This window comes from Schistocerca serialis, chromosome 2, assembly GCF_023864345.2.
Source record: "Schistocerca serialis cubense isolate TAMUIC-IGC-003099 chromosome 2, iqSchSeri2.2, whole genome shotgun sequence".
Classification (NCBI taxonomy): domain Eukaryota; kingdom Metazoa; phylum Arthropoda; class Insecta; order Orthoptera; family Acrididae; genus Schistocerca; species Schistocerca serialis.
The window spans coordinates 719,592,852-719,603,803 of record NC_064639.1 but is presented as its reverse complement, the minus strand read 5'-3'; the positions used below and the strand labels follow the sequence as shown (position 1 = coordinate 719,603,803).

The 10,952-nt window shown below is 40.8% G+C and overlaps 1 protein-coding gene across 1 annotated transcript; it reads left to right on the top strand.

Annotated features, from left to right (window-relative positions):
• Positions 1 to 328: 328 nt before the first annotated feature.
• On the top strand, positions 329 to 3,357 carry LOC126456359 (uncharacterized). The gene is made up of 3 exons (XM_050092113.1): positions 329 to 398; positions 2,059 to 2,289; positions 2,405 to 3,357. Exons 1-3 carry the CDS (start codon positions 329 to 331, stop codon positions 3,355 to 3,357), a joined length of 1,254 nt encoding a protein of 417 aa, XP_049948070.1.
• Positions 3,358 to 10,952: the final 7,595 nt, after the last annotated feature.

Sequence of the window (10,952 nt, the reverse complement as noted above, 5' to 3'; positions counted from 1 at the left end):
TCCACATTCATCGCAAGAAACCGCTCCAAACGATCGCGCGAAACTCAAAAGTCGCTGGCTTGTGGTCTAATGGACACCACCCTGTTTCATTGTTGAACCAAAACCCCTCCCTCCCTCCCACCACTGTGATACGATTTCAGCTTCTGTTCTTTAGTCATCGCTCAACTCGGTTCGGCATCGCATCGCGCTAAGGGTTGTGTAAATTCATTGTGAGTTGTAAGTGGACAGTGGTGCATGATTGTGGTTTGCATAGACGTTTGTGCGTTGTGAATGTAAAAGCGCAGTGTATACAGTGGCAAAATGACCGTTTTTTGTATCTCATAAGCGAATGAAAACTACAAATGAAAGTGGACTTGTCGAAGAAGATACTGTCTATGATGAGGTATCACAGGAAAAAGGTGAGTCAAACACAACCATCACTATTAAAAATTCCAGTAGTTGTCCTGATGGAGAAAAGAAAGACGAAGCCAATACCTCTGCTGGCTTCAAGTGCGTTGATGAAAAGGGTAGTAGTATCCTGGTCAGTATTCCCGATGTCGGAAATTACATTGAAAAAAAAAAAAAAAAGGATATTGACAATTGCCTAAAGTATAAGATTTTATTGAATCCATGGCAACCTGAAAAAAGTTATAATTTTAAGAATGACATAGACAGCACAAAAAGAACATTTCGACCAGACTGGCTGTCATTATATCCGTGGCTGGTCTATTCTAAAGCAGTTAAAAGTGCCCTCTACAAGTTTTGTGTGCTTTTCCGCCCATGCATAACGCATGGTAGTCATCATGGCGTATTCATAAGCCGCCCATTCACAAATTTCAAAAAGTTCCATGAGTGTGCAAAAATGCATTTGAATTCCGAATGGCATAAAGATGCGATAGAAAAGTCAAATAATTTCATCAGTATGAGATTTTCACTCTGCAGCGGAGTGTGCGCTGATATGAAACTTCCTGGCAGATTAAAACTGTGTGCCCGACCGAGACTCGAACTCGGGACCTTTGCCTTTCGCGGGCAAGTGCTCTACCAACTGAGCTACCGAAGCATGACTCACGCCCGGTACTCACAGCTTTACTTCTGCCAGTACCTCGTCTCCTACCTTCCAAACTTTACAGAAGCTCTCCTGCGAACCTTGCAGAACTAGCACTCCTGAAAGAAAGGATATTGCGGAGACATGGCTTAGCCACAGCCTGGGGGATGTTTCCAGAATGAGATTTTCACTCTGCAGCGGAGTGTGCGCTGATATGAAACTTCCTGGCAGATTAAAACTGTGTGCCCGACCGAGACTCGAACTCGGGACCTTTGCCTTTCGTGGGCAAGTGCTCTACCAACTGAGCTACCGAAGCACGACTCACGCCTGGTACTCACAGTTTTACTTCTGCCAGTACTTCGTCTCCTACCTTCCAAACTTTACAGAAGCTCCGCTGCAGAGTGAAAATCTCATTCTGGAAACATCCCCCAGGCTGTGGCTAAGCCATGTCTCCGCTGTATCCTTTCTTTCAGGAGTGCTAGTTCTGCAAGGTTCGCAGGAGAGCTTCTGTAAAGTTTGGAAGGTAGGAGACGAGGTACTGGCAGAAGTAAAGCTGTGAGTACCGGGCGAGAGTCGTGCTTCGGTAGCTCAGTTGGTAGAGCACTTGCCCGCGAAAGGCAAAGGTCCCGAGTTCGAGTCTCGGTCGGGCACACAGTTTTAATCTGCCAGGAAGTTTCAATTTCATCAGTGTTGTGACAAACAAAACTAAAACTGTGGAAGAAGTCGCCAACGAGAATCTTGCGAAATTGTACAAACTAATCGTTCAAAGTTAAGATCAATTGTTTCTTGTGTATTGTTTTGTGAATTACATGACTTACCTTTAAGAGGAAAAACAAATTCAAATGTTGTATTTGATGATTTGTTACAATTTAGAGTACAGTCAGGTGACGAAACATTGCGGAAACATTTTGAGAGTGCGCCTAAAAATGCTACCTATGTTTTTCATAGAACCCAAAATGATTTAATTGATGTATACGCCGAAGTACTAAGAAATGATTTTATTAATACCATCAATAACAGCGAATCATTTTCAGTTTTGGCAGACGAAACAATGGATATTGCAGGCACAGAACAACTTTCTCTTTCTGCACCTTATTTTGACCTAGCAACTAATGTTGTCAGCGAAGACTACCTTGGATTTACACCATTAGCAAGGTTAGATGCAAAATATATCTCCAACACAATAATATCTACTTTATCTACCTGGGGTTTAAATCTAGATAAAATGATAGGACAAGGCTATGACGGGTGCAGTATGATGGCCGGTAAAATTTTGCGAAGTACAAAAGACAATTGCTGAGAAATATCCCAAGGGTCGCTTCTATCATTGTGCTAGTCATAGACTTAAATTAGTTGTGAATGATTTGAACACCTTACCAGAGGTTAGAAATGCCACTGGTACTATCAAAGAAGGAATTTCTTTTTTCTGGGGGAGCAAGAAAAGGAAAGTCCTAGTTGGGAACCTTCAAAAACTGTGTGAGACACGCTGGTCTGAGAAGCATAAGTCTATAAGGAAATTTAATGATAAATTTTTAGAAATTGTTGAAGCATTAGCAATTTTACATAAAGAAGGAGATCGTGAAACTAGGCAGAAAGCCTGGCAACTTTACTACACACTTACGTCTCCAAAATTTATTGTTACATTAAAAGTCATAGCAAAATATTCAGCCAAACTAGAACTTGTCACCAATATCCTACAATCAGTAAACATTAACTTGTCAGAAGTTTCAGAACACATTCAAGGAACTGTAAAAATGTTATTGGATGACAGAGAAAATGCGGAAGCCGAATATGAAATGATAAGGAAAAGTGCTGAAAGCAACTCCAGTGCACTTGGAATAGATGTCACTGGCATTCGACAACCGCGAGTTGTTGCACGACAAATGCATCGTCCAAATCATCCATCAGTTTCTGTCACTGAGTATTACAGAAAATCTCTCTTTATTCCATATTTGGATTCCCTAGTCCAGTCCTTGCAAGAACGGTTTTCAGAAGAAAACAAGACATCTTTTGAGATTTTCTGCTTGCACCCAAAGGTAATGAAATCCCAAAGTGACCTAGATATGAAAAGGATAATTGAAAATATGAAAAGGTTTTATGGTGATCTTTTAGATAACTTCACTGAAGATGCATGGACATGGATCAGTATGTGGAAACACGATAAAGTAGCTGAAGGAGATGTTGCTGAATTAAGCCATACTGATCTACTGGACAAAGCCAAATTTTTGTTCGTAATAGCTTCAGCCTTGAAGATAGCCCTTAGCTTACCGGCAACCACCTGCTCTGCGGAAAGAGCATTCAGGTACTTAATTACCACAGTAACATTTTTCTGATTGTAATTACTTAATTAGAAAGACTTTGAAACAATTTCTTAAGTCAGATGAAACATTTCTTCTAATTATTTTTAAATCTTGTTTGAAATATTATAGAGTAATTTAAGAAGGTTACACTGTATGAATTAGTATAGGCCTACATCATGTTTGTTTGCACCACTCTCAGGCACGTGAAAACGTGGCTAAGAACTACAATAGCAGATAATCGACTCAGTTGTATGGTGTCAGTTCATCATGATGAGATAAAATCAGAGGAGGAGTCCTTTATCGAAAAAGTGGCAGATAGTTATGGGATGGACCCGAGATGAATTCAATTTCTGTTTAAGTAATGCAGGTATGTGAGTAGTCAGGTTTTGCACATTATTAGTAACAGAACCGATTTCCACAATCGTATGCCTTCTTTTGTTCTTAATATTAAATTTACAACAGTATTTCAAACTACATTAATATGTTTGTAACAATAAAACAGTCGCATCATCCTTACAACCAAAGTTCACAAAATTTGTTAAGCATGAATCTGTTATGGGTTGTGGAAATTATTGTGTAATTTAGTTTTTACTTTACAAAATAGAAAGTACAGCCCTGTTTTTTTTCACTTTTCAGGGGACTAACAGAGAAACGTGTAATGAGACAATGATGGCTTGTTTGTGATAGTTTGATAATGACTTAGAAATGAGTGGTCTCATTCCCTTAGGAATCACAAGGGCCACTTGTGTTTCTAGGCTTCGTTCCTATAATATATCCCGGATGTGCCAGTTTCCAAACATACAGGAAAGATAAAAATTGATTTTCAGCGTCTTGAAGGCCTGGTCAGACACAACGCCGCAGTCTGCCTGTGCGGGTCAGGCACGGCGGATGACAGGGGCAAGGAACGCCGCAAAGTCAAAAGCGGTTGCTGCTGCGTCAGCTGTCACACCGTGGAAACGGACATCACTTAGCAGCCTGTACGTGTAGCGTGGTATCAAAGATCTGCCTCGCGCTGGTGCTGTCAAATGCGCCAGCAAATGCAAACAGCCACTACGGGCTGCTGCGAATCTGTCTGTGTTGAAACTCGACGTCAGCCGATGCGATGAGCCGGCCAGAGTCGCGCTCTGTGTGACCGACACCTATATACAACAACGATGCAGCCTGGCCGTTGCCGTTGCTGTTCAAGGCCACAGGTCGGACCGCCAGGCCGCGCTTTCTGACCAGGTCTTTAAGGCCGGTTGCACACACAGAGGATATTTTCCGCCAGATCAATTGACCGTCGCCATTGTCAGAAGTCCAGTGTTTACACACACGGCGGTAAAATCACCGTCGCCACCACACGAGTCAGCAGATTAAAGGCAATGTACTTTCATCATCAAACCCATTCATTTAATTTTAATGTGTTACGTAAATTATTCATTGTTTTTAAATGTACAGTTTTGTTTGAAATGAACAGACAGTAAAATCTAAGTATTGTTATTGTGTCGACTAATGCAAAGGAGAAGGAAAAACCGAATAATTTGGGATCATCATCCAATTAATTTAAGAAGAGGGGAGGATGGAGCTTTCTAAACGTTGTTTGAAGGGAAGGATGACAAGATATCCTTCAGTTACTTCCGATTGAATAGCAGGAAAACAAGTAGTTCAGAGAGAAAAAGCTTAGGACAGGACCAAACGAAAATGGCGGCAAAATGTACAGTCTGCTAATGTAAAAACAGGTTTTACTATAGTTATAATGTTAGTTTTTTATGTTCATGGTACTAAAAGTGCATCAGTATTTCTAAATTGCATATAAGGGGAAAACATCTGGCTTACCATGAAACAACAAATGCTCTTCAGAGAACAATAGTAATTCAGTAAGCATATTAGAATGCATAGGCCTATTCCAAAATAGAGCTGTATCACATGAAAGAATCGTTCTTAGTTAGTACACTAAGCAGCTGCAGAACACTACTGTTAAAGGCATAAAAGAAGCTTTCACAGTAATGTAAGAGAATTTGACCAGGTTTACACAGTTGAGTGTAGTGATCCGTTTTTTTCAGGACTGTTAATTTAAATCCAAATGTGTTCACTGCATGAGCAGTGTTTTTAAGTGCTTAAACAATTGTTAGTGGTAAGAAAACAATTTATTAGCAGAATACGGTTCAGAAACATAAAATCTGGGAATTTATACATATATATATATGTGGTGAACATTTTTTGCCCCTACTGCGACAAAAACATGCGGGTGCCCCCGTTCATAGGTGGGTTGGTTGATAGATAGCTCCTTTAGAATGTCTCACTCAAAATGTTAATGGTCTTCTTTGACGATAATAACTGTGTTATTATGAACGCTAAACGGGAGCAGATTCTAGTTTGAGGTACCAATAGTAACAATGACAGCCGAAGAAAACTTCGCAAGCGAAGAGCGGTAAAAAAAGCGTTTTATTGGATGGTCGGTTTCCATAGAGCTTCACTGTCATCATCAGGTCTTATGATTTAATTTCTTTTAAGATCTGGCTATCCATTAAAAGACTTTTTTGGGATCTTGGCTTCTGAAGTTTTTCTTCAGTTGCCATACATTGCTGATCACTCTCAGACTGACAATGTCAAGAATACATACTGACAACAACTTGTACATTCCAGGAAACGCTGAAGACAAGCATAAAATTCTACTGGATAAATTGGTGTGGACATATATCACTATTAGAGAAAGAAAATCTTAAACTTTTACTTGTGCTGAATTCTGGAGTTCAGCTGCCATTAACTTTGTGTTCCTGGGAGCAATTGGAAGATCCAGTCTTCCCACAGTTACAAGGGCAATCCACAAAGTTCATTACGTTTTGGAATTAAAAATAAATAAAGTATTGGAAATTTTTTTTATTATATACAGATGAAAGCCACACTTCAATACTACTTTTCTACATAGTTGCCATTTAAATTAAGGCACTTATCGTAACGATGGGCGAGCTTTGAAATTCCTTCGTCGTAAAATTCGGCTGCCTGCGCCTTCAACCACGTGGTTACCTCTTCTTGAAGCTGTGCGTCGTCATCAAAACGCTGCATAGCCAACCACTTCTTCATTGCTGGGAATAAGTGGAAGTCGCTCGGTGCCAGGTCGGGACTGCACGGCGGATGAGGAAACAACTCTCACTTAAAAGATTCGAGAACTTCACGAGTGGCATTTGCCGTGTGGGCCCGGGCGTTGTCGTGAATCAGCAAGATATTTGAGCCCAACTTTCCCCTGCGCTTGTTTTGTATTGCTCTTCTGAGGTTGTGCAGAGTTTGGCAATACCTTTGAGGTAGGGTAGGTGGTTAGTGTTTAACGTCCCGTCGACAACGAGGTCATTAGAGACGGAGCGCAAGCTCGAGTTAGGGAAGGATTGGGAAGGAAATCGGCCGTGCCCTTTCAAAGGAACCATCCCGGCATAATACCTTTGAGAGTTTATTGTAGTGCCTCTTTCCAGGAAATCCACAAAAATCGTATTTCTACCGGGTTACTGATTAACCATGTGGCTGAAGGCGCAGGCGGCCGAATTTTACGACGAAGGAATTTCCAAGCTCGTCCATCGCTACGATAAGTGGCTTAATTTAAATGGCAACTATGTAGAAAAGTAGTATTTAAGTGTGGCTTTCATCTGTATATAATAAAAAAAATTACAATACTTTATTTATTTTTAATTCCAAAACGTAATGTACTTTGTGGATAGCCCTCGTATTTCGACAAATGTGGATTATTAAGACATCTGTTAAGCTAGAAGTGCCACCCTTTGTTATCCTACCATTGCAAACAGGCAGGAAGGAGAATCTGCAAAAGGATTCGAGCGTATTTGCTAGCCATAAACTAACCAATACTACAGTTTATCTAAACTTTCAGTGTTCTCCATGAGATAACTTACAATGTGACTGGCATTATATATGGACTACCATATGACATGTACACAAGGTTTTACCCATCTTGATATGAGATTCATAACGGTTTTAGATGCACGCTCATCCCACAGAAACTTATGACTTCATCACCTATAGTGGTCATAGATTGTTCAAATCTAGACGAGACAGTGAAGACTGGGGCTGTGGATGTATGTAATGAATTCAAATCAGCACAAAAACTTTCCTGCTGTCACTGCAGCATTTACATAATTGCTACATGACCATTTCATAAACTACTAGCCACTACCAGGAACTGTATAATGTGTAGTATAAATACAGATTTATTACACAATATGTGGAATATTTTTTATAATGATGCGTCAAAGTTTGAAGATCATCGCAGACACACATCGGATTTACCATGAGTTCGGCCAGTTTATGTTTAAGGATGATGTGTTCACCCCATTCTCTGACCATGGACAAGTATTAACGAGGTATTCTACAATCGTCGCCTCACCCAAACAGTGTAGCTATGTGTGATGCGCAAAATTCGAGAAACAGCGGTGTAATTTGACCATGCAAAAATCTGGAATGATGATGGAGTGCAATATGAAGATATGGAGTCATCACGTTGAACTTATGATCATAGAGACAGCATAGTTAAAGTCAAAGATAGTGAAAAGACTATCCCGTTTTAATAAATTTATAAAAGAGCGTCCGTTCAGCATCTCTAAACACAGGGATGCGTTGCCCTCAGCCAGCTGAAGAAGAAGATAAATGTAGACAACATACGTTTATGAACGCTTTCGAAAATGAACAACTGCTGTTGAATTGGCTTACCAATAAAAAATATTAAAAAAAGCTTTTATTTATTCACTTCATATTTTCTACCAACTCACTTACAGGCTTCAGGTAAATACTTAACATATGTTGTCAGCACTGATCATGAAGAAACGGAGAAATAATTCTGGGCATTTTGTCTATATGACAATGGAAGTGAGAGTAGTTGACTGTTACTTGCATTCAGGGACCACTACAAGCCTTTATGTACGGTATACAGTAAAATGCAAATGGTCAAATATGTGACTGACGTACACACTGTGTCTGGATAGTGTACATCTATCAATCCATGTCTCTAGCGTGAGCAGGCATGGTGCAGCTGTGTCTGGAGCAGCCCTAGACGAGAGCTGGAAGAGACTTGTCGACTAAGGTTGTGCTGCAGGCTATACTCATGTTCCACTACAGATGGCTCTGCACTGATGTTCCACTGCGTCAGTGTAGTTTGTGATTTCAGTCCATGTATATGGCGACATTTGTGCAAATGTATGATACAGTTGTTGTTTTTACCAGAGGCACTTTGCACAGGGTCATGGGAATGAGTGACAGCTCCTAGTCCTACAGAATCAATGGCAATTGTGCGTACTACACACGCAGTCTCAAAAAAATGTGTGGCGTCATCGCTTTTACCAGTGTCACTTTCCACACGATCGCGGGATTGAATTACAGCTCCCAATTACAACAGAACATGTGACATTTGTGTAGAAAGAACCACCGCTCAGCAGTTTCCACAGAAATAGACTGCTGGAAGTGGCCGCTTGCCCGATGATGAAATAATTTCTCTAGGTACACGTGCACCCACGCCAGATTCACGCACAGCCTATACATCACCAACGCTGAACAGCTCCTACTCGTTTCAGTTTGATGAGCACCAGACATGAAACGATCCGTAGGCACTGAGGGTGACAGAGATAGTAAGCACTCCTGCTTCGAGGATGATGGGAACTTGATTATGAAGATCAACGCAAGGTGAGGAAATTGCATGAAGTAGCAATTATTTTAGGTACGTATCTAATTTTTTCGTTACATATTGACTGTCGTATTGGTTTTAGGTCTCATTGATAACTTCCCCATGAGTTCCACAGGTATGAGTCAGGTGTCGGTTGGTCACAGCCAGTGCGCTCCCTGCCGCTGTTGGATAAGCAGCTGCCAGCAGCAAGTCGTATACTCTTAGCTCACTTATTTGTTACATAGTTTAATTCTTAATTTCTTTGCGTGTTTATGGGTACTTGCACTGTTTAATTCATAAATTTCGGGCGTTGAGAGTTGTAGCATCGCGTTTTAGTTCCTGAATTGTGTAAATTCGCGTAGTCGTCTGTCTTCTGTTTTTGTTTTGAACGGCCAGTGTCGGTTGGTCACAGCCAGTGTGCTCCCTGCCATCGCTGGATAAGCAGCTGCCAGCAGCAAGTCGTATACTCTTAGCTCACTTATTTGTTACATAGTTTAATTCTTAATTTCTTTGCGTGCTTTTGGGTACTCGCATTGTTTAATTCACAAATTTCGGGCATATTATAGTATTTGAGAGTTGTAGCATCGCGTTTTAGTACCTGAATAGTGTACAACTGCTTAGTCTCCTTCTGCCGCCGAGCAGTGTGTCAGCAGTGCGCAAGTACCAGCATTACTGTATTTACTATACCCGCGCCGGCGAAACATTGCACTTGACAGTTCGCTTTTTGTCTAGTTAGGTTGGCTATACTGTAATAGCGATGTTGTAACAGCAGCCTCTATACACACAGCAGACGATACAGTTTTCCGTCCCGTCTCGTAAATGCAAGCGATTGAGCAATTACAGCGTATATAAAAACTTGTTTTTAGTTGTACTACAATGACAGGAAGTAAACAACCGTATAATAATGCATGTAAAAGCATAACAATGCACACCCTTTCGATAACGGAGCAAAGAAATACAAAAAACAAGCATCTGACGACTGGTACTTTAAAATCAATAATGTACGTAGTTTACAAAATAAATAATAACCGAGATTGCAATAAATAACCAATATTAGTAATTTTTCACTCACCAATTTACAGCGATAATGGTGCAATTCCATCCAGCTCGCCATCGTCACTGTTGTCCGATTCCTCGCCAAAACCGTCTTCATCGTCGTCATCCGCAAGACAAATCATTAATTGTTCATGGCCGCTGATAAAGCCTTCTATTGTCTGTGCTGCTCGTATAAGCTTCTCGACATGCTCTACTTTTTTTCTCCATGAGGCTGCATCCACAGTCACAAGAGCTTCACACAACAGCTTTTCCACCTCTGTTATTGTAAAGGACTTGTTGTTCCTTCCATACATTTTTACATCAATCCATATTAACTCAATAGGGTTGAAATGACAGTGATGTGGTGCAGCCTTATTACAGTATGACCCTGCTCCTTGGCAATTTCGTCTACTACATATGTAGGTGTCGTAGGCTTATTTTCTTTAACAAAAGAATATAATAGAACCTTTGTCATACTCAGATCAGCTGGAATATTTCGAGCCTGTAACCACTGCACCATAACTTCTTTCCGATCATTTGTGGTTGGGGCTTTGTCCTGTATCACCGAATGATATGGAGCATTGTCCATTACAATTTTTGTAGGGACAGGAAATTGTTTTAAAAGGTTCCTGAACCGCTCAACAAATCGTGTGTGATCCATATCTTCATGGTAATCACCAGTCGTTTTTGATCTAAAAACTAAAAGTGCGTCATGGACAAAACCACTGGAGGAGCCTGCATGGACCACAATTAATCTAGCGCCTCTTCCCGTCGGCTGATGGCCGCTACTGCTGGGTGTGTTATCCGTCCAGCATTTACTGACAGCTTCCCCGGCATTAACCCACGTTTCGTCTAGCCAAATTATGGAATAAATGTCTCTGCCCACAATTTTGTGCAAGAAAATGCTACGAGCGGTAACAATATGTGCCCTCTCTAACAGTACTTTGCGTCCGTC